This window comes from Thalassophryne amazonica, chromosome 2, assembly GCF_902500255.1.
Source record: "Thalassophryne amazonica chromosome 2, fThaAma1.1, whole genome shotgun sequence".
In the NCBI taxonomy this organism is placed as follows: Eukaryota; Metazoa; Chordata; class Actinopteri; order Batrachoidiformes; family Batrachoididae; genus Thalassophryne; species Thalassophryne amazonica.
The window spans coordinates 24881623-24906642 of NC_047104.1; the positions used below are offsets into that span (position 1 = coordinate 24881623).

Sequence of the window (25020 nt, forward strand, 5' to 3'; positions counted from 1 at the left end):
GATTGCTGGACGTGCTGTCCCTAATCAATGTATGAACTATCCTTAATATTTTTGAGGAATGATGAAAGTACCAGATTATAAATAGGACAAAGATGGTGTCTTGGACAACCCCTGAGTAGATATAAGGTTTTTCCATTTTCAAATAGATGGCTCATTATACACCAATCTCAAACCATCTCGCAGCCCTAAATGCCTACCTTGCTTTCAAAAGTCACTTGTGTTTTCAATGAAAATATTTAAACGCTATAAAGCATGATGTTTCAATCATTGTTAACAAGTTGGTTACCCCAGTCCATAGAATTCCTGAGGGCAACCTTACCGTTGTTTCCCAGGGCCTTCATCATGACCTCTGTCTGGGCAAATTCATAAGAGAAGCTGACTTCACTTGATACTTCGCTGGACGTGTCACCGTCTGCATCCAGCTGCTCACTGCTGTTGCTGATCCCACCAGCCTCAGCCTCCTCATCCTCAGCTGCCCGAGATTTCCTTTTAGGCAGATTGATCCTGCAAAGGAAAAGCCGGGTTCATTTCACATAATCTTTGACAATTTCTTTTGCAGACTGGATATAAACGTATTCAAGCATCACTCAGGGGAGTGGCGTACTGGTACATTCAATAACTTTTTTCCACCAATGCCATTCAATTCCAGGCAAAAAAACAAATTACCACAGCGGCAGAAACAGCTCCAATGCATTAACAAGAAAAGTGTAGAACGTTCTGTTTGAAGCAGATGAGGATTCAATAAAACCATTTGCAAACATGCCATCGTGCATTTAAGACCAAAGAAAACCTCAAATTTAACAAAGCACCTAGAACAGGGGTGCTCAAGCTCGGTCCTCGAGAGCTACCTTCCTAATATTCTTAGTTGTCTCCCTGCTCCAACACACCTGAATCAAATGAAAGGCTCATTAAAAGCCTGCTAACGAGTCTTTCATTGGATTCAGGTGTGTTGGAGCAGGGAGACAACTAAGAGCATCAGGAAGGTAGCTCTCGAGGACCGAACTTGAGCACCCCTGACCTAGAAGATGGATCCAGATCTGTTAACAATGTGTGTTTACATTTGTCAATATCTGTGTCATACAACAGTATTTTGTAGCACCTCGCACATGCAGTAAAGTCAGGGACAGCCAGCCATGACACAATGTTATTGTTGGTAACAAAATAAAAGCTGGCCAAAGAAAAAAGTTACAGAGCAGCGTTAGATATGAAAAGATTACACGGAGTCTCTTAAGTGTCGTTTGGTGAAAAGCAATTAAATTGCATTTTTAATATCAGTGTTTGAACAGTCTCCATGATTGCAGTTCTTGTGATGTCAGGTCAGATAAATCAGAGCAATGAATTTCCACTGGAGTTGCCAAGCAATAAATTCAACCCAACCACACTTTCAAATTATTTTTTTACAGTTCATAATTCCAACAATACTACATGTCATGAATGTAGCATAACACCTTCTGGCTGCTCTGTTAGGTGTTGCCACAGCAGCCCATCCTCATCCTGACATGTACTGGTCAAATAATTTTCTGGCACTATATTATGATATTGTGATTAAAATTAATTTCTTTTAGCTTCTCCAGCAAGTACAATTATTGACTAAATATATACAATAAAGTTTATTTAACTGCTGTAGAGTTTCCTTTATCTATTGAAGGTCAGCTGATCACACAGCCTGTCGACAAAGAGAAAACACAACATAAATCAATGTGGGAGTTATTCTGAGGTGCATCCTTTTCCCCATTACAATGGATTCTAGAGTTCCACACCTGTTAAATCCCACTTTAACCATTCAATGTACTAATAGTCATTGATCTGATCTCATAAAGCTCCAATGAACCCAATGAGAAAATGGAAAGAAGTGAGTGAATAGAAATAAAATAGGTGTAGACATAAAAACTTGACAAATTGATTCAAATGTGTTCCAAAACTAATGCCAAATGGCACAATCTCAAACTGTACATGTATTAAAGGTCATTGTGAATTTCTCCTCTTGTGAATTTCTCCTATGTGAGATCAATAAAGTTTATCTTTAACACAGCATCATAGGTCTGATTCAGGCTGTGAGAACCACTGGATGGTTAATATTCCCAGGTACAAAGTCATGGCATCACACATTTCTGGACTATACTGTGAACAGTACTCTGTGGCATATGGATAATATGATCCATAAAATGCCATAAGTCTCAAGAATGAATTTACCTAAAGAAATGGTTGTTTCCCCACAGGATTCGGTCACCATGGTGAAGCTGCAGAGCACTCGTGACTGGAGATCCATTTACACACGTCCTAGTGGCATGGGTAGAGGCCGTAGGATATTTAGTATAAAAATTTTAAACAGTCGACGAATGCACACACTGCTGATAATGTCGTATCTGAACATTAGTTCTGCCTTCAGTTCCCACAGTGCTCAAAATACAAAACATCATTCAAACTGTTTTTTTTTAATTATTTTTTTTATTCACTCACTCAGCCCATAGTTTTGGGGGTGTTGGCATTCCTTACCGAGCGTTACAGTAGGGTGTGAGGATGACAGCAGCGTCTGCCATGATGTCGATGATGCAGTGCTCTGCCTGGATACCCATCCCACAAAGCTGGATGTCCTGAGAGTCTGCAAAGCCCACTTTAGTGTGTTCCTGAGATACAACATTCAGGTTAATTCAAGATTATCGAACAATTTCAATTTGTTTCATTTTTTTTTATACAGCGCCAAATCACAACAAGCTGCCTCAAGGCGCTTCACACAAGTAAGGTCTAACCTTACCAACCCCTAGAGCCAGCACACAGGCGACAGTGGTAAGGAAAGAATGCCTTTTAACTGCTACAAAAATTAAACCAACTTGTTTCTGAAAAAACTCACCTGTTCACAAAGTCTGATCAAACAAAGCTGTGTTAACACACCATCAAGACACAAAGAAGACCTCAGCGTAAAAATGCTATTTTTACCCGAAGCCATCAAATATGGCCATCGGGTATTGCAAAGGCTTTTCATCCGTTTGTCTGTCTGTCTGTCTGTGCTCAGCATAATTCTAGTCCTATTACTGTCAGACTCTTGAAATTCACAGGACAAATTCTTGGGCCACAAACCTTGGACAAGTTCAAAGATGGTGAACCGTGATGTATTTTAAGTGATATTTTAAGAGGTTAAAATGTCACTTTCTGTTTCAATCTGATCAGTTTTGTGTTTGAGTGACGCGGGTGACAGCCAATCAGAGTAGAACTACACCATGACGTCAGTTGCTGGTCTCTTCAAAACCGCATTTTTTGTGTGTTTATATCCATGTTTCTCATACATTATGTAAAAGCTAGCAAGAAATAAACACTTTTAAAACTGAAAACACTGTTTTTGTAACATAACACCACCTCTGGAAGGATTCAGTGGACGTTAATGTGGTGACATCAAAGGCTGCTAGCTTGGTGAAAACTCTTGAGGTTTCTTCCTCAATATCATCAGAAGGAGTTTTTCCTTGCCACTGTCACCTGTGTGCTTGCTCTAGTGCAGTGATTCTCAACCGGGGTGCCGCGGCACCCTAGGGTGCCGTGATCGATCGTCAGGGGTGCCGTGGGTATTTTTCATATTCGCGATTATTTTTCATATTTGCGATTACTGTGAATTATTTATTTTATCCATAAAGCATAAAACGACTCAGAATCTGATGTCAAACGTGCTGCAGCCTCGCTCTCGTCTTAAGGCGGGACAATAACAAGGAGGCTGATGGCCGATTAAAACAGTGCCGTCTCCTTCAGAAGCCGTCTAAAATGCGGAGCTGTTGGTGTGTGTGTGTCTGTGCCTGTGTGCGCGCGCGCGCGGAGTTAACAGGCTGCAGACTGCGAGGGAGGGGGTGGGTGAGGGAGATTCCTGAATGCAGGCGCGACACGTTCAGTGCGCAGCGAGCGCGGAGCAGAGAGAGGATTTTAACCCAAGTGAACGTTAACAAAACGGAAACATGAAGCTGCCTTTACTTCTCTCTGAACTTTCTTTTAAAGGTGTGATTCTGCTGTTACCGTCCTGTTCACACCATGTGCGCGTCGTATGCTGAATTTATGAGATCATGAGATGAAATAAATGGTCAAATATCTTTAAAAACATATTTAAAAAATGAACTGAGCCACAAAAAAAAAAAAAAACAATGTTCAGACGCACAGATCACAAAAAGCAGGTGAGAACTCTGAACTTTAACAGCTGTTATTTTCCAAAGGTATTTATTTGTTCAATCTTGAGCTTAATGTAGTGTTTAAGCACAAAATGTGACTGATGAGGAGAAACAATTTCAGAAATGCAACAGAAACAACCACAAATCAGAAAAAGTTGGGACTGTATGTAAAATGAAGATAAAAATAAAAATGTTGCACCATTCCCAGTTTCTCCACTCACAGAAACCAAACGTTCTCCCAGAGTTGTGTAATTATACTACAATAGTAGAATATAAAGAAGGGGAAAAAAAAGAAAAAAAATAGACAATATATTCGTCAATCGCAATTATTTGTCTGACAATTAATCGTCTCCAGAAATTTCTAATCGTGACAGCCCTACTTGAGATCAGAGAGCAAAATGCTTGAGGGTTTTCGAAATGCGGTGTTTTCTGTATCGATTTTCTATTGCGATAACTGGGTTTTCCGCAAAACCAGAGGTAAAAGCCTTATAATATTATTTTGGTTGGTGGTGTGCCACAGGATTTTGTAAATATAAAAAGGGTGCCGCGGCTCAAAAAAGGTTGAAAATCACTGCTCTAGTGGATGGTAAGGTTAAACCTTACTTGTGTAAAGCTCCTTGAGGGAGCTTTGTTGTGGTGTTACACAAATGAAATAAATTGAAATTGAATTGAAATCTTACCAAAACTTGAATTAACCTTGAATTTACACAAATAAAAAAATCCCAGTGAAATATTAAATTATCACATGTGCATGTTCAATTAAAGGCCATGTGTTTAAAAAAAAAATGTTTTCAATGTGGACAGTGAGAACGTTCACACCTCTTCTCAGACGAGTGAAATGAAAATTTAAATTCGTACACTAAAATTTATATACTCCTAGTTGGCAAGATCTTAAGGAAGTACAATATTAAATAATAGACCCCAGTCTACCACTGATGAAAATAAAATATGTATTTGACTGAAGTTTGTAAAACCAATGCAATCAATAGAACCTGGATGTGGGACCATATGAAGTGGTATATTCTTTTCTGTTGCAATGGTGACCAAAAACAACTTTATTAATTTGCTACATTTATGTCAACAAGAAAACCAGCCTTAAATATCATGCAACATATTTCAACACTGTAAGATTAAAAACACTAACAATGACCCCAGAGGTGTTTCTTTTTTTTTTTACAGAACAAAAATGATCACGTCAGTTGCATATTGTTATTATGCTTTAAAAAACATCTTCCCATTGATAGAATTTTCTATACTTTTAGTATGTTATTTCAGTGGTCCCTTAAAATCAAATTTCACATAGAATAAAACTATAGACGCCTTTACGGTGTCAAATCTCACGCATGATCACGTTCTTGATTGGGAGGCTGAGATTTCATTGTCAGTGTTAGCAAGCATTTGCGGCAACTTGTTTGCAACATTGAGTCGTTATGGAGTTGAGTTCAACCAAAATATGTACTTAGGTGTTTAACTAATATAATCATGAGTCTTCAGTGTGAGTTTTATGGAAAAAAAAAGCATGTTGCTGTTAGGGTTGTGTGTCGGGAACCAGTTCTTTTCGGGTATCCTCAAGAAATCCATCGACATCAATAGCCTTTTTCCTTAACAATTCCCTTATCAGTCCTTCAGAGTGGCCGTTGTTTTTGGGGTGTTTGTCAGGAAAATGATCATTTCTCTACATTGATTACAGACCCTGCAGTGGGTCTGTATAATCAACCATTTCTGCAGCGCGGCTTTGCTTTGAACCTTGAACCAATGAAGCAGTGCTTCATCTTCGATCTGCTGCTTTGATGGTTCTTTGTTTTATTTCACTTTATCTTAATTTTTCCCCACTAAAACCCTAAAGAGCATATGTCTGTGAGTAATATTTACCTTTTTTATGTTAAACCGACCTGTTATGGTCTTCTGAAACAGTTGATAGATGTATTTTATAACTTAAAAACAGGGCCTATGCTAACGTGTTAACATGTCTATGGCATTATCAATGTTAAAGTTAGCATTAAGCTGAGGCAATATCAAGCCTCCCTCCCCAGCACGCAAAGAATTCTGGGATACTTTAAAACGGTGAATTGCAATTAGTGATGGGTATAACTGTATCTTTACTGGACTATAAAAATAAATATTACAGTTACAGTTTACTTTTTGCTTATGACCCAAAATGTAAAAATTTCCATTCCACACGAAACAAAAACATCTCATCTGGTGGAAATTTGTTGATTAGCTTTCAAGTAATCATTCTGAAAAAACAGGAAAGGGATGCAAATGTAAATGTTTGTGTACCTTCAGGTAGTACACCAGAAGTTCATTGAGGGCAGGGTCAGCATTTAGGTTGACAAGAAAGCTCTTGTCATCTCCAACTTTAATTCCCGAAGACTGGAGAGAAATACCCAGGCTTTCCAATTGCTTCTGTCGTTCCTACAAACAGACACAGAAAAAGAAAGAAGGCATCAAAGATTGTCTAACAGCTCCTCATTTTCTTTCAAACCTCAGCAGGTGGAATGACATCATCCTTAAGTGACATGATTGTCCTGACAAATTTATGAGCTACCGAATGTAATCGAGGTTTCCAAAGAGATGTTTAACACAACTCCAAATTTAAACTTCATGCTTTAAATGTCCACAAAGACCATGGCAATAAGCAATGTAGATTTTGCCTTGGGAACCATTTTAAGTGTGTGTGTGTGTGTGTGTGTGTGTGTGTGTGTGTGTGTGTGTGTGTGTGTGTGTGTGTGTGTGTGTGTGTGTGTGTGTGTGTGTGTGTGTGTGTGTGTGTGTGTGTGTGTGTGTGTGTGTGTGTGTGTGTTTTACCTGGGCAATCTCTTCAGTTTTGCGAAGTTTCTCCTCCCAAGTGATGGTCATCTCTTGAATCAATTTTTCAGATTCTTCTAAACGCTCCTTCAGCTCTGGAGCCTTCAGAGACTAAAGAACAACAGAAGTTGAAAGCAGAGATAAGGAAGTTTATACATGTTGATTTCTACAATAGCTCACCTCGGCTTGGGTCAGCTGTACTCGTAGCTTCTCTACTTCCTCTCGGAGCTCCCTGATGATGCGTGCATTGGGGTCTTCATTAACAATAGCGTGATTTACAATGTTTTTTGCTCGGTCAGCATAGCGCAGTGTCGACAGTGTCTCCTCATAGTTGTCTGCTGCTGGACTCACAGTTGCAACCATTGCTGTGCGACTGTTACCTCCCAGGCAGTCCTGCAAATAAAAATGTGTAGCCAACATTATACAAACATTAAAAAAGTAAAAAAAAAGAAAAATAATAATTTTATATATATAGAGAGAGAGAGAGAGAGAGAGAGAGAGAGAGAGAGAGAGAGAGAGAGAGAGAGAGAGAGAGAGAGAGAGAGAGAGAGAGAGAGAGAGAGAGTTATATTTCAAATTTTTGCATCATGTCAGTGAAGAATTTGTCTTCACAGCAACAGTGACAAACAGAGCTTGCACCTCTGCATCATTTGTATAATGGCATTGTTTTCAATTCAATTTAAATTTAATTTCAATTTCTTTTTCAATTTCTTTTCATTTATATAGTGCCAAATCACAACAGAGTTGCCTCAAGGTGTTTCACACAAGCAAGGTCTAGCCTTACTAACCCCCAGAGCAACAGTGGTAAGGAAAAACACCCTCTGAGGAAGAAACCTCAAGCACACCAGACTCAAAGGGGTGACCTTTGCTTGGGCCATGCTACAGACATAAATTACAGAACAATTCACAAAATGAATATACAGGAAAAGCTGTTGGTGCACAAGACAGGAGGGTCTCCAGCACAATTACCACACCCATCTCTGGATGGAGCTTCACCTTAAACAGAGAGAAAAAAACAGAATCAGGCATCAGAAAGACAAGAAATACAGTATAATTTGTCAGCATTAAACAACAAGAAAAACAAGAAATACTAAGGTGATCGCTGGCCACTAGCCCTTAGCTTCATGAAAAGACCCAGAACTTAGGTAAAGTTGAGGCTCCGGCACGCTCCATGTCCTAATAAAATGAATTAAAAGAGTGAAAAGCGTAGCACTATACTATGCCAGTATACTAGCCATACGAAAGGGAAAATAAGTGCGTCTTAAGTCTGGACTTGAAAGCTTCCACAGAATCTGACTGTTTTATTGATGCAGGGAGATCATTCCACAGAAAAGGGGCACGATAAGAGAAACCTCTGTGACCCGCAGACTTCTTATTCACCCTAAGGACACAAAGAAGTCCTGCACCCTGAGAACGCAAAACTCGGCTTTGTGTACCCGGCTGGTACATAAGGTTTAATTAGGTCAGCTAGGTAGGGAGGTGCCAGTCCGTGAATAATTTTATAGACTAGTAGCAGAACTCACTGGGGGACAGGAAGCCAGTGAAGTCAGGCAGCAGCATTTTCAACCAGTTGTAGACCCCTAATGCTGAATTGCGGTAAACCAGAAAATAAAACGTTGCAGTAGTCCAATCTAGAAGAGATAAATGCATGGCTCAGGGTCTCAGCATCAGCCATAGACAGGATGGGACGAATCTTCGCTATATTTCACAAGTGGAAGAAAGCGGTCCTCATAATATTTCTAATGTGGAGGCCAAAGGACAACGTGGGATCAAAAATTACCCCAAGGTTTCTCACTTTGTCAGTGTGATGTATGACACACAAGCGTTAACTAGTCAAACTGATGCCCCGATGTCTCACTGGACCAAGAACCATCATTTCAGGCTTATCAGAGTTTAAAAGTAGGAGGCTTCTTCTAAGGATTTTATGTGGATGAGAAGACCAGCAGTTATTGGCATGTATAACTGAGTATCATCAGCATAGCAGTGAAAGGTAATTCCAAAGCGCCGCAATATGTGCCCAAGGGGTGCTATATAAAGGGAGAAAAGCAGGGGGCCTAAGACGGACCCCTGTGGAACCCCAAATTTCAAGTCAATAAGGTTAAAGGTAGTGTTACTGTAGAGAACACCGTGAGAATGACTGGTCAAGTATGACGTCAACCATGCATAGAGATGAACGCACCAAATTCATCTAAAAATTCAGAATATGGGCCAGGAGGCCTATATACAGTGACAAAGTAATACGGCTGATTTTTCATTCTTCTGACCTTGGCAATGCATAATATCCTGAGCAAAGAGGAGAATCTGATGCTCAAACAAGTTATATTTGTAACCCCCAACAGCTAATAAGCTAAACCTAAATTTAAAATAAGAACAACACCCCCGTCTTGCTTCGCATCATGAGGGATGTGACTAAATGTATATGCTGGTGGGCAGGCCTCATTTAAGGGGAGGACAGCTGTAGGTTTCAGCTTGGCAAAAATTGTCAGAGGGTGCAAGATCCGGAATGTATGGCAGGTTTGGAAAGATTTGAGTCACTGCAATGCATCCTGTGTTTCTCCACTCGCATGTGGACGAGTATTGATAAAAAAAAAAATAAAATAAATTTAACCCCACAGCTTTTTAAGATGTAATACAGAAAATATGGGGCTACAATTTTCATTAATGAGTATCACAATGTAATTTGTCCATTTCAAGGTCAAAAAGTAGGTCAAAAGGCTATCCTGTCTAAATATTCTCAGAATATGAAATAAATACCTTATGTAAAATCATTTCCAAAGATAACTTACTTTTGAAAATTGGACCATTGGTTGCTGAATTATGGTTATGTGAATTTCAGCAGCTGTGACCGTTTTCATAAAAAACTGAAGAAAAATAAATGGCAATATCTCAGGAACCAACTTTCACCAAAATCTGAGGGGGCGAGGTTTAACAAACTGGGTGAAATGCGATGGAATGACCCAACTACTGTGTGCATGTGTTACATTGGATGTGATTCTGTGCATGCCTCTAACTGCAGGTGAAAACTGTTTGGTGTAACAATGAGCAATAAAAAAAGATTATTTTCATACCAGTCTCACTTCCATATCTTGTTACTGAAATAAACGCATTGAAAGAAGAACTTTACAGCTGAGCCTTATATAAGAAAATGGCACTCCTGATATTAATGCTTAGGCATTAATATATACTTAAAAATATAAATATTTTTCTGGGGACAAGAAATACATGAACGTACTGATCTCAAGACAATTTTGACATTTGTATTAAAAATTACAATAATACTTATCACAGTATTATAATTTTATTTGTAAATAAATGACTGAAGAAATAAACAAAACATTAAATCCATTGATGCTGGATACTTTAATATTTTTACTCAAATACTTTTAAAAATATATCCACTGAAACATTGTGAAGAAACAATGAAGACATCAAGCATAGGTCCTCATGATCATATAGGCCCCCTCTGTGAAGGTGACTCATGCAGCCCTAGGTGTGTGTGTGAGATCGATTTGTATTTAATCCACTAGATGGCGGATGCAGCCTGTGAGCTGTTGCCAGGCAGCCGACATTTTGCTTAGCGTTATTACACATCATCAGGCATTAGATTAAATCGAAATATGATGATGCTGACTTAAACTTGGGTTCAAGAGGTCTGAAAATGCTGTTTTGTGCACAAGCTGACAAAGGTTCTGCCACAAGCTGATAAAGGAGTATCAACTGGTTAAATAAATAAAAAATATTAATAAATTGTGTTGTGAGGTTTCATAAGTGTGTATTACATGTAATATTAATGATGTGAGGAATGACTAAAATTGCTGATAAACAGTTAGAAAATGATTTATTTTTTGTGTCTGTAAAGTAACAGTTTTACTGTATGAATGGTTTGTTGTGATAAATATCTCACCATTCATTTAGTGACTGAATTAGAAGTCTCACTTTCATAAGTCTCAATTTATCGCTTTTTATTAGTCTCTGATTTTTAATTCACATCAGGTTTTCCATCCTGAGATATTCTGTAAGAATAAATTCCTAGAGTGGAAATGCTTTTTCTCTCAAGTTGATGGGTCAACTTGGTCCATAAATGATTGAAAAATCTTACTTTCACCCTGGCTGGTGTGACTGTTTTATGTTATTTATTTTATTTGAAATTTTGAAATTAACAGCTCAGTAATAGCACAGAAAACGCAGATTTATGGTGAAACTCTCTTGAAACACTGACCATGTCCACACTGATTTGTATTTATGTGTGGTTGTCAGACGATAACCAAGATGGTGGCGCTTTGGCAACGGCCAGCAAATGAGCAGATCGCCATGGTCCTCCATCTAGTGAGTAAACAGAAATCGATGGTGCGTGTGGGGGGGGGGGGGTGGGGGGTGGTCTCACAGGCGCCAGGTGTGCCTGGTAGCCAGACCTACGGGCACTGGGCTTGGGCCCCCATCTTCTCTTCCTCAGTTTGGTGGGAATCTCAGGTTTCACGACTGGCACTGTGGTGCTACACTGTGCTAATGCTAGCAGCTGATCCCTGCTCCCTGCTATAAACAAAGTGTCCAGGATCCACAGACATGACAATAAACAGAGAAAAAAAAAAAAAAAAAAAAACAGATGAAAAAAAACCCACAGCAGACTAGGGATGGGTATCGATAAGATTTTATCGATATCGATACCATTATTGATTACGCTTATCAATCCGATTCTTTATCAATTCCCTTATCGATACCTTTTTTGAATTTTTTTGTGTACTAAAATTAGGCTTTACAGTTTTTCTATGTCAAAAGGTCAAAGTGCTTTTTCTTATCGTGCATCCGCTCTGTGGAACGGTTTTCCTGTGACAGTGAGGCAGTCGGAGTCCGTGGACATTTTTAAGTCAAGACTTAAAGCCTATTGTTATTCTCTTTCTTAGGAATAGTTTTTTATCTGTTTTATTCTTGTACTTCTGTTTTAATTATGTATTTGAATTATTCAATTTTTATTTATTTTAATTTTTTATGTTGAGCTGTTCTATGTGAGGCGCCTTGAGACGGCTTTTGTTGCGATGTGGCGCTTTATAAGCTGATTAAATTGAAACATTTTATTGAGTCTTAAAGTAAATAAATAAGAAATTGGTCACTGGATCCTTAAACTTTAGACATTGATCTCTGGACATAAAGAGAAATAAAATCTGTAGTTATTGTCAAAAGCATTTCCTTTCAGACATTATTGGCATGAATGTCTTTCCATACATCTGAGCTGAGCTCTTGCAGCTGGCTGTGCTGCACATCAGGATGTAATTAATAAAGAATACAGCACGCCTCATTTTGGGATGAAAAAATGTTTTAGTCAATTGTAGTTTCTTGTCTGTCTTACAACGTTTGGAAAGAGGTGTCATTTTATTTAAAGCGGCAATTCATTTTGAAGTTATTAATTCCGACCGGACTCTGTCTCAGCAGAGAGCCGCGCTGCGTTTGGAGCTGTGCCAACGGAACGGAGGATGACTCTCGTTTCTTGACTGCAACAAGACATGAGTCCCATTTAGTGACTTTAATCTGCACAAAAGTGACACGATATTTTAATGGCTTTGAGAGGGGTTAAGAAGCGGACTTGCCATTTCTGAAGAGCAGCGAATCAAAGAACCAACAAGCCAGTGGATCGAAGCATTGCTTCAATGGTTCACACTTCAAAGTGGTGTCACGCTGCAGAAACGGATGATTACAGAGCCGCTGCTGAGTCTGTAATCAACATAGAGGAATGATCATTTTCCTGACAAACACCCTCAAAAATAACAGCTGCTCTGATAAGCAAAAAGGCTATTGATATCAGTGGATCGAATCATTTCTTAACGATACTCAAAAAGAACCGGTTCTCGATACCCATCCCTACAGCAGAAACAGTGCGTGTTCTGTGGCCAGTCCAAGAATATTTTAGAAACAAAAACCAAAAACAATAAAAAGCATGATAAAGAAAGAAAGATAATAATGCAGCTAAAAGTGCCAAGGAGCTGTTGAGACAGGCTGCCACTCAGAAGATCTTTTAATTTTATTCATTAAAAAATGAAAGCAAAATCAAAAGCATATACGAGGGCTGTCCGTAAAGTATCGTACCTTTTTATTTTTTTCAAAAACTATATGGATTTCATTCATATGTTTTTACGTCAGACATGCTTGAACCCTCGTGCGCATGCGTGAGTTTTTCCACGCCTGCCGGTGACGTCATTCGCCTGTGAGCACGCCTTGTGGAAGGAGTGGTCCCAGCCCCTCATCAGATTTTCATTGTCTGGAAATGGCGGAATGAAAAGGACTTTTTTTCCATCAGAATTTTTTCAGAAGCTGTTAGAGACTGGCACCTGGAAACCATTCGAAAAATTTATCTGGGTTTCAGTGAAAATTTTACGGGCTTCACAGAGAATAAGGACTTTAACTACAGGTTTAAGGACCCCTTTAAAGGACGGTCGGTGCGCCGCGCTGCGAGCTGCGACGATGCGGCACAAACCACTGGATCATTTCTAAGCTGATGGCTCTGTGGATACGAGACCGTCGTGTGCTCTTTCTCTGGTTATCACAAGACCTGGACATCAGCCATTTTCCGGCAGATTTCACTTTTAACAAGAGATTTTGTCATGGAAAGCCGCGCGGAGGCTTCACGCGTCACGACCGATTCGCTGATGAAGCGAGACAAAGGAACACCTCCGTTTCGGCGTGTTAGATGACAAGTTGGGACATGTCCAGCTCTCCACAAGTTCTTTTATACTCACTCGACTGGTAAGCACTGAAAGCTGAGATAGACATGTCCCAACTTGTCCTCTAACACGCCGAAACGGAGGTGTTCCTTTGTCTCGCTTCATCAGCGAATCGGTCGTGACGCGCGAAGCCTCCGCGCGGCTTTCCATGACAAAATCTCTTGTTAAAAGTGAAATCTGCCGGAAAATGGCTGATGTCCAGGTCTTGTGATAACCAGAGAAAGAGCACACGACGGTCTCGTATCCACAGAGCCATCAGCTTAGAAATGATCCAGTGGTTTGTGACGCATCGTCGCAGCTCGCAGCGCGGCGCACCGACCGTCCTTTAAAGGGGTCCTTAAACCTGTAGTTAAAGTCCTTATTCTCTGTGAAGCCCGTAAAATTTTCACTGAAAGCCAGATAAATTTTTCAAATGGTTTCCAGGTGCCAGTCTCTAACAGCTTCTGAAAAAATTCTGATGGAAAAAAAGTCCTTTTCATTCCGCCATTTCCAGACAATGAAAATCCGACGAGGGGGCGGGACCACTCCTTCCACAAGGCGTGCTCACAGGCGAATGACGTCACCGACAGGCGTGGAAAAACTCACGCATGCGCACGAGGGTTCAAGCATGTCTGACGTAAAAACATATGAATGAAATCCATATAGTTTTTGAAAAAAATAAAAAGGTACGATACTTTACGGACAGACCTCGTATATTTTTATGTGTACACACACACACACACACGCACGCGCGCGCTTTACCTTCAGTAGCCATGTCAGAACAGAGTCTCTGTAAGGAACAAACTTGGTCTTGTTCTTGGAGGTTCCTTGTTCGGCCAGTGCAGAGATCACCAGACCCAGTGTCGTCAGAGACCTGACACACACACAGTCACAGTTAAAACACTTTCTGTGTCCTTTGATGTACAGCTTTGTTAGTCTACTGTCACTTTAGATCTAACTAATCACCAGAAAATTTGGCAAGAATACTTAATAAAAAGTGATTAAAAAAAATTTTTTTGAGGCCCATCTGGATCAGGACCTAAACTTGCTCCTCTCATTTCAGTCCATAAACTACTTCTGAAAGCCGTACGGCCTTTCAAATTTAACAGACAAAATTTGTTTCTATCGAAATCCAAGCATTAGACTGTCGGTTTATATTTTTAACATGCTGCAAAATTAAAGAACATATTCACCTGGGGGAATTCCACAGTGAATATGGTCTCTTCTTTCATTGCCGCTGTGCAGACTAACTGTAGGGGGAAGCGCGTGTGCACGAGGTCCTTCTTCGCTTTCTCTCTTCCTCAATTTTGCATCTTTTTCTTGCACTGCCAATCACAGCAGGTCTAACACGTTTAGCTCTCTTCTCCTCCATGTCTATCTTGTTTGTGAGATTGATTTAAATTTCCTTCCTAGCATCCTTGCACAGCTAGGGGGAAGACCCCACGTGATGTATGACATTGCTGCCACATGTAGGTCATGTGTCCGCTTGAATTTTGACACAAATTTTTAGACAAATTCTAAATTGTTTCCATTGTGAATTTTGATCATATTGGCGAGATAATAGCATGAATTCCTTATTTAAATGCTAACGAATACAACTGAAGTGGTGCCAAAGAAAATTCTTATGACTTAAATCTTAAAATATAACACAATGCTAAATACCGTCAGCTGTATGAGCATTGTCTTCTTAATAATAATTTGTAGCTGTTTAATTGGTATCACAGTGCAAATATATATATATATACACACACGAGGCCTGTGAGAAAAGTATCCAACCTTTTTATTTTATGCAAAAAATATATGGATTTGATTCATATGTTTTTATGTCAGCCAAGCGTGAACCTTCGTGCGTGAGTTTTTTCACGCCTGTCGGTTGCGTCATTCGCCTGTGGGCAGGCTTTGAGTGAGCACTGGTCCACCCCTCTCATCGTTTTTTCATTGCGAGGAAATGGCGGAATGATTTGGGCTTTGTTCCATCAGAATTTTTTTCAGAAACTGTTAAAGACAGGCAGCTGGAAACCATTAGGAAAATTCACATGGCTTTCGGTGAAAATGTTACGGGCTTCACAGAGATTAAGGAGTGTTACTATCGCTTTAAGGATGGCCCACAATGGCGCACGGCGCACTGCGCTCTGAGCCACGATCGACAGGCTGAAACGACCATTTCATTTCTAAACGGATGGCTGCATGGATCCGGGACCATCGTGTGCAATTTCTCTGGTTATCACAAGAGCCGGACATCAGCCATTTTCCGGCAGATTTCACTTTTAACAAGAGATTGTGTCATGGAAAGCCGTGCAGAGGCTTCGCGCGTCACGACCGACTTGCTGATGGAGCGAGACAAAGAACACCTCTGTTTTGGAGTGTCAGAGGACAAGTTGGGACATGCCCAGCTCTCCACAATTTCTCTTATACTCACTCGACTGGTAAGCCACTGAAAGCTGAGATAGGCATGTGGAACCCCAAATTTCATGTCACTAAGGTTAGAGGTAGTGTTACTGTACAAAATACAGTGAGAATGACTGGCCAAGTATGACGTCAACCATGCAAGGGCACTCCCAGTAATCCCAAAATGATTTACTAGCCTATCAAGTAGAATATGATGATTCACAGTATCAAATGCAACACTGAGATCTAACAACACCAGAACCGTAGTGGTGTCTGAATCCACTGCAAGCAGAAGATCATTCACCACTTTAGTGAGAGCCGTCTCTGTGGAATGATATTTTCTAAAATCAGACTGCAGTGGCTCAAAGAGATTATTCTCAGTAAAATAGTCCACAAGCTGCCATGACACCACCTTTTGCAGAATTTTAGAGCAAAATGATAGATCTGATATCGGCCAACAGTTTTTTTTTTTTTTTTTTTTCAATACACTAGGGTCAAGATTAGGTTTCTTAAGTAATGGTTTAATCACTGCAGATTTGAAACATTTAGGAACAGATCCAGAAGTTAAAGAAAGATGAATAATTTCCAGCAAAGTCGGCCCAAGAGTAGGCCACAGGTCTTTAAACAGTTTTGTTGGTATAGGATCAAATAAACAGGTTGTGCTTTTTGTTGATGTTACGAGTTTTGTTTGCATGCCGAGAGAGATACTCTCAAATTCTGTAAATCTAGGTAATACCTCAGTAATGGAGCCCACCTCAATAGCAGGGTGTAGTAGCTGAGTTAAGGCATGCTGGGATATGTTTAACCTAATGTCTTCTATTTTCTTCTCAATGTAATCCAGAAAATCTTGTGCTGTAAAAGGAGAACAAACTACAGGTGGTTGTCCATGAACAAGTGTTGCCACTGTGTCGAACAAGAACTTTGAGTTATGCTTGTTTTTGTTGATCAAATCAGAGTAATAGGCCCGCTTTGTAGCCAGTAGTGCATGCTTATAGTCTAAGATAGCATCACGCCTTGCAAGGTGGAATACTTCTAATTTTTAACTATGCCATTTCCGTTCTAGACCTCTAGCCTTAAGCTTGAGGTCACGCAGGTAATCACTGAACCAAGGTGACTGTGTTTTGGGGAACGCGGTTTTAACACAGGTGGCGCAATCATGTCAAGGGTAGTTTTGAGCAGAGTTTAAACTATCCACAAGACTGTCGACTGATTGGGTATTTGCCAAATGTGAAGCTAAGGCCTGGTTCACATGGCAGAATAATTAGGCCGATATCGGACCTGATCTTCCCCTTCTGACAATCTTAAGGACGCCCCGACAATCGTGATGCCGCTAAAGATAATCTTATCAGATATTCCTGCTGTGTGTGGTGTGTTAAGAGTGCTCTGATCTGCTCGGAAGGACGTCAGGAGTGCTCCGATCGCAAATCGGGGATATTCAACATATTGGATTTTTTTGGCCCAATATCACAGCGAGTGTTGTGTCCTCCGACCACAAACAAGCACACCGCCTGCTGAATGTGACGTGTAGCCAATCAGAAAGCGAGGTGTCGGACGTACAGAGCAGAAAATAAAATCAAAACAGTTGTTCTGACTTACCAGAAAGTCCGGTGGCTGCGCTGTCTCCACTCCTTTAAAGAACACCTTTTCTTTTTCTTTTTGTATCATTTTTTCCCCTGTTTTAAATAGTCTACAAAGCATCTCTGTTTGTTTACTGTGAAGTCACATTTAATCTTGAGAGATTTTGCGAGATTTCCTGTCTGAGCTGGGAATGTTTTTGTGTGAAATCTGTTCGTGTGTGGTGCTGTTGTCCTTACCGTGTGGCTGAACACCACAGACTGTACGACCAAAACTGTTAGTTCTATGATTTTTTTTAATTTTCACGTGTGTGGTCTCTCAGGTTTTGGAAACCTAAAGATAATTTTAACCAGGCTTAAGACTTTAGGCAGTCTAGCGTCGAGTTCAGTCTGAGTTGAGGAGTTGATGCATCGCCGTAGTGATATATAAGGTTGTTGTTGTTCCACTAAACATGGCAGTGAAACTGTAAACTTAATGAGTGATATATATATATATATATATATATATATATAGTTATTTACATTAATTAAAAAGATCCTATTGTCTTATTTACAATTTGTACATGTTCAAACAAGCCCCTCTATTTTGTCACATGACAATTTCACAAGGACAAGGATTTACAGAGGAATTGTTCAAATGGTGACGGAAGCACCAAATACGGCAAAAATACTCTGTAGACTCTTTTGAAAAACAGAGTAGCCACTTCAATTTTCAATACACGGCCAGGGAGGGGTCAATAGAAGAATTACACAGGGTTCAAAATTTAAAAATGCTCCAATCATATTGAAAACTATACCACATTATTTGTCTGAACCTAAAGATTCCAAAAAGGTAGTTTCAACTATCTACGACTAAATGAAAGAATAAATAGTTTGCACCATGTGTCATCTTTAGTTCATTCATTCATTCAAACCTTTATTTAACCAGGATTAAAAATCTCTTTTACAAGAGTGTCCTGGCCAAGAGGCAACACACAAAAATACATACATACATAAATACATAAATCATTTTAAAATAATCAACATCTAAAAACATTGACAGACAGCTATCATGTTACGGGGTAACATATGCCATAGAATCCAATAGACGTCAACATTGTTTGATCTTTACTTTGGAGACCAAGCATTCAACACAGTCAGAACTATTCCATTTATGAATCCTATTAACTCAACCAATAATTTGCACCACTATTTACAAAAATTGGAGTAATTTTAACTTTTGACCCTGGTACAAACTGAAATTGACTTTTGTCACCATTCTTGCTGTTTTTACCCCATAACTCTGTAACATTCAGTCACAGATAGTCCAAACTATACCTTTTTGGAATCTTTATGTTCAGACAAATAATGTGGTATAGCTTTCAATATGATTGGAGCATTTGTAAATTTTGACACCTGTGTAATTCTTCAATTGACTCCTACCTGGCTGCCTATTGAAAATTCAAGTGGCCAGTTTTTTTTTTCTTTTCTTTTTTTTTTTTTCAAAAGAGTAATGTGCAGGGAGTATTTGTGCTGAATTTGGTGCTTGTATCACCATTTGAAGGATTGTTTCAGTTACCTGCTGCACTATATTGTGTATATCTGTGTATCATTGATATAGTCACCTCTGTATGTTTATATTGATGTTGCAGAATAAACTCACTCAATCAAGCAATATTTTATTTATGTTTTAACGGCTTCTGCAGGAGGGCATGGGTGTGCATAAACATGAGCTTTTGAAAAGAGCGGAAGTTACCGTGAGTTATGAGAGATGTCTTGTAAATCACTCCAGAGGTGTTACTGGGTTACAAAAATTGCATTTTCAGTTTAAAAAGGGTTTATTTCTCGCTAGCTTTTTCATATGAGAAACATGTAAAATTTACACAAAAATGCAATGGTTTCAGTGACATCAGGGTGCCTCTCTAATCTGACTGGTTGTCATCCCCCACCCCTCAAAAAGAATTTTGATTTTTATAATTCATAGCATAAAAATAGGTAACAATGTCACCTTTTGACCTCTTAAAATAGGTCAAGGTTAGCCATCTTTGAACTTGTCCAAGGTCTGTCTTCCCAAAAATGTTCCCTGTGAATTTGAAGACCCTGGCAGTAATAGGACTGGAGTTATGCTGAGCACAGACAGAGAGACAGAGAGACGAATGCAAAGCCTTCGCAATACCCGATGGTCATATTCTGATGGACAACCCAAAGGCTGTACAACTTTAACATCAGATTATACAAACAGAAACTCATAGAACCTTAATGGAGGGTGTGAAATAAGCAAAGAGCGTGTATCTTTATCAAGATTTCACTCCTTTTGCATACTTGTTGATGTTGCTTCCCTCCTTTAGTCGTTCTCCTGCTGCTCCGGTCTTTGCTGCTCGCTCACTTCCAGCCAAGTCCACCAAACTCAAGCGACTCACCTTCTCCCCACTCGTCTAGACAGAAAACACAAGAGTTTGATTAATCTCACTGGTACATTTCTTCTTATAAACTGTTGCAGCATATGATATACAAATAATGAATGTTTATGAGTTCAATAGTATGATGGTATATTTCATGAGGTGAAAGATGAAGTGTTCCATTTAACAAAGCAAAGCAAAGTTGAATGGTACATTCCATCTTTCACTGAATTAAATATTCGTTTCATTGAATAGATGAAAAACATTCATTATTTGTTTTATAGAATGGCTAAAATAGATCCATGTCATTTGATATTCGATTAATTTATAAACAACAGAAAAGAGACTTACATTTTGGTGTTCGTCACTGGTGCTTTGACATCAACAGTCCAACATGAACTTTAAACGGGAGTCCAAAATTGTTCTCACTCAACTTGCAAAAACAGTCAGATATTTCAAAAACAATTCTGACAATGTAGTCCGTGATGCCGTGCACTGACTTCGTGTACTTCCTCAGTTCAGCAAAAAATCATGTCTTCATGCCTCCATGCCCAGGGTGTAAATTCGCCAGTGTCAGTGGGTCAGTAGGTGCACGCACTTACAGGCCTGCCTGGGATAGGCTCACATTCTGTGTGGGCTGACAAGGTGAACATTGGTAGCCTTCCCAGCCCTGGCCTTACTGCCATCCTCTCCTCCACGTGGTGCACCCTGGACTTAGACTAATGAGGCTCTGGCGTGGGTGGGTCAACAGCTACCCAATGAGGCACTACCTGCAGGCCCACCGGTGTATGTGGATATGCCCTGGGGTTGTGTTAACTGTTGCCCAGTTATGGGATAAATAACCCCAGTCATGGGTTAAATGACTCTGCTGCCTTGCGGAAGTCTCGGGAGGGACAAAGGCTAGGGGAGTAAACCCCGACAGAAAATCCGGAGTCCCGGAGTTGGAGTCTCTAAGGCGGTCCGTCGTTGTATTCAACCTCGTTCTGGCAGCTCCTGCAACGGCGCTGGCACCAGACTGTATCGGCTCTGCCGTTCCTTTGGATCTACCAGCATCGTCGAGAGGGGGGACGAGTTGCATGGGCAACAACCTGTTCCTTACATCACTTTGCCCAGGCTTGCATCCTAACCTGCAACTGGAGAGGCCACTCCAGCTTCGCTTTCAGTGTCGACACAACACGGGGAGCAGCAGTTACCGGTAATAAACCATTGCTGAATTGGCGTATAGAGCATGGCGCCAGGGGTTGCTCCCAATGGTGGGAGAGATTCTCGGATTTCACTGGACAGCTACCGCCTGCCTCAAGTGGGGCAGTCCCCAGCCAATAAGGTGCTGTCCCGCCACGGTTTGCTTTCTTCATTGGGTGCATGGAGATCAGGAGTCATCTAAAAGGCAAATCGTAACCATCGCACCAAGCGATAAGAAAACACAACGAAAGAGACCAGCTCTTAAACTGGGCAGTTGGAACATCTGGACAATGTTAACCGGTCTTTCCGATAACAACCAAGATATCAGTAACACAAAAACAGCATTTTTAATGATGAACTGAAGAGACTGAACATGGATATAGCCACTCTCCAGGAAACGCGGCTTGCCGATTCCGGTACATTGCGCGAGAGAGACTTCACCTTCTACTGGAAGGGGAAGCCTTCAGACGAACCCAGAGAACATGGAGTAGGCCTCGTAGTGAGAAACAACCTGCTGAGCATGACAGAGGTGGATAACAACGGTACAGAGCATCTCCTGACCCTTCGTCTTAACACCACCAGTGGCCCCGTCACCCTCGTCAGTGTGTATGCACCAACACTCTCCTCCACCTCAGACACCAAGGACACATTTTATGAGGACCTCTCATCCATCGTCCGTCGCATCCCGGGCAATGAGCCACTCATCCTCTTGGGTGACTTCAATGCTAGGGTGGGTGCAGACCATGACTCATGGCCTGCTTGCCTTCACAGGTTTGGCGTTGGCAAGTTGAACAAAAATGGGCAACGTCTCCTCGAGTTGTGTGCCTACCACAATCTGTGCATTGCTAACTCATACTTTAAGACCAAGCCCCAACACAAGGTCTCCTGGATGCATCCGCGATCAAAGCACTGGCAGCAGCTGGATCTCATACTGGTCAGACGCACTGACATCAAGCGTGTTCTCCATACACGCTCCTACCACAGTGCAGACTGTGACCATTCGCTGGTTTGCTGCAAAATCAGGCTACAGCCAAAAAAGTTCCATCACACCAAGATGCTGGGGTACTCCCGCATTGATGTCAGCAAGATGTCCCAGCCAGACCTTGTAGAACAGTTCGCCAGAGCTTTTGAGCAGGAACTTCCTGCCACTAAACTTGAGGACTGCGCAACAGCTAAATGGGAAGCCCTTCGTGATGCAATGCATAAAACAGCTCTAATAACTTTTGGAAAAAGATCCGAAAAACACTGTTCGAAGCCAAGTCTAGCAAGCTGACACCTGTCACTGATATTAAGCGTGCTGCCTGTGCCAAATACAAAAGGTCTCCAACTGCAAGGAACCTGTAGATTCTCAAGACTGCGCGTTGCAGGGTTCAGCAAACTGTCAGACGCTGTGCTAATGAGTACTGGACAGAGTTGAGCCTGAGCATTCAGACGGCTGCTGATACAGGAAACATCAGAGGGATGTATGACGGTATTAAAAAGGCTCTCGGCCCTGTTCAGAGTAAAACAGCCCCAATTAGGTCATCCACTGGGGAAGTAATCACTGACAAGAGCCAACAGATGGAGAGATGGGTAGAACATTATTCCAAACTCTATTTCAAGGTGAACATTGTGACACCACCAGCACTTGATGCAGTTGAATGCCTGCCAATGATGGCAGAACTGGATGTGGATCCAACTTTGGACGAGCTCAGCAAGGCCATTGACAGCTTGGCCACAGGCAAAGCCCCAGGCAGCGATGGGATCCCACCGGATCTTGTCAAGCACTGCAAAACGTCTCTTCTTCATCCTATCCATGAAGTTCTGTGCCAGTGCTGGCGGGAAGGAGCTGTCCCACAAGACATGAGAGATGCTAAGATCATCACTCTCTACAAGAACAAAGGGGATAGGAGTGATTGCAACAATTACAGGGGAATTTCACTCCTCAGCATCATCGGCAAGGTATTTGCACGGATCATCCTTCTCTGTCTACAGAAGCTGGCAGAGCGTGTTTACCCAGAGTCACAGTGCGGATTCTGTTCTAAAAGAGCCACGGTGGACATGATCTTCTCTCTTCGCCGGCTCCAAGAGAAGTGCAGAGAACAGCAAATGCCACTGTACATTGCCTTCATTGACCTCACCAAGGCTTTTGATCTGGTCACTAGAGACAGCCTCTTCAAGATTCTATCAAAGATTGGCTGCCCTCCGAAGCTGCAGAGCCTGATCGAATCCTTCCACTCTAACATGAAAGGGACAGTACTGTTCAATGGTCAATCTTCCGTGCCCTTCGACATATATAGTGGTGTTAAGCAGGGCTGCGTCCTGGCCCTCACACTTTTAGCTCACTAAAAGACCCAGAATTTAGATAAAGTTGAGGCCGCAGCCCACTCCATTTCCTAATAAAATGAATTAAAAGAGTAAAAGCATAGAAACATACTATGCCAGTATGCTAGCCATACGAAAGGGAAAATAAGTGCATAAGTCTGGACTTGAAAGTCTCTACAGAATCTGACTGTTTTATTGATGCAGGGAGATCATTCCACAGATCAGGGACACAATAAGAGAAAGCGCTGTGACCCGTCAACGTTTTATTCACCCTAAGGACACTAAGTAGTCCTGCACCTTGAGAACGCAAAGCCCGGGCCGGTACGTAGGGTTTAATTAGGTCAGCAAGGTCGGGAGGTGCCAGTCCGTGAACAATTTTATAGACTAACAGCAGAACCTTAAAATCTGATCTCACAGGAACAGGAAGCCAGTGAAGAAAAGCCAAAATGGGTGTAATGTAGTCAAACATTCTGCTTCGTGTCAAAACTCTTGGCAGCAGCATTTTGAAAGGAAGAGTCCTGGTGGATCCACACTTCTTCCATCTATGGAAGATGGAGGCCACTGTGCTCATTCTAAGCGCAGAAATATTTCTGTACCCTTCCCCAGATTTGTGCCCCGAGGCAATCCTGTCACGGAGGGCTCCAAATAATTCCTTTGACTTCATGCTTGGTTTATTCTCTGACATACACTGTCAACTGTGAGACCGTATATGTAGACAGGTCTGTGCCTTTCCAAATCATGTCCAATCAAGTGAATTTACCCTAGTTGAATGGGGGAGGTGATAATCTAGCAGTTAAGCGGTGGGCTTCAGACCAGGGGATCCTCGGTTCAAAACCCTACCTGGCTGGACAATCACTATGGACCCTTGGGCAAGGTCCTTAATCCCCAAGTTGCTCCTGGTGGGTGGTGAGCACCTTGCATGGCAGCACCCTGGCATCGGTGTGTGAATGTGATTATGTGAATGGGCAAATGCGAGGACATACCTCTGTAAACACGGTCTTGTGTTGCCAGGACCTCAAGCTGCTAGCATACTATTTACCAAGGCAGCTTAGTCATGTGATCACCATCTGTGTTTACATCCCTCCGAGAGCGGACGCAGCCACTGCATGTGAGAAGATTCACTCAGTCACAGCAAGGCTGCAGACAAAGTACTCTGAAGCACTGATGATTGTTTCTGGGGATTTTAACCATGCAACCTTGGACTCTACTTGGGCTGCTTTTCAACCGGTTGTGGACTGTCCAACAAGAAACAACAGGACAATTGACTTACTGTATGTTAATGTGAGGGATGCATACAAGTCACCCCCCCCCAAAGGAAGTCAGACCACAACCTGGTCCACCTACAGCCACAGTGCACCTCCCCCCGGTCCAAAGGCAGCTGGTAACCACTCGCTCCATCAGGAGATGGTCCCCTGAAATGGAAAGTGCCCTGAGAGACTACTACAAGAACACGGTCTGGGATGAGCTAATCAATCCGCACAGTGAGGATATAGAGTGGCTGACACACTGTCTGACGGATTGTCTTAACTTCTGTGCAGATTTGGTCTCC

General features: G+C 41.3%; 1 protein-coding gene across 1 annotated transcript in view; it reads right to left on the minus strand.

The window, feature by feature from the left end:
* Positions 1-25020, minus strand: part of LOC117503402 (kinesin-like protein KIF13B) — a 126599-nt gene that overhangs the window by 49420 nt on the left and 52159 nt on the right. Inside the window, exons 9-16 of the mRNA XM_034162619.1 lie at positions 19909-20021; positions 14408-14519; positions 7134-7346; positions 6954-7064; positions 6426-6560; positions 2497-2627; positions 2194-2280; positions 320-504 (exon numbers count right to left, since the gene is read on the minus strand). Coding sequence (XP_034018510.1) covers positions 320-504; positions 2194-2280; positions 2497-2627; positions 6426-6560; positions 6954-7064; positions 7134-7346; positions 14408-14519; positions 19909-20021 — 1087 coding nt within the window. The remainder of the gene's footprint in view (positions 1-319; positions 505-2193; positions 2281-2496; positions 2628-6425; positions 6561-6953; positions 7065-7133; positions 7347-14407; positions 14520-19908; positions 20022-25020) is intronic.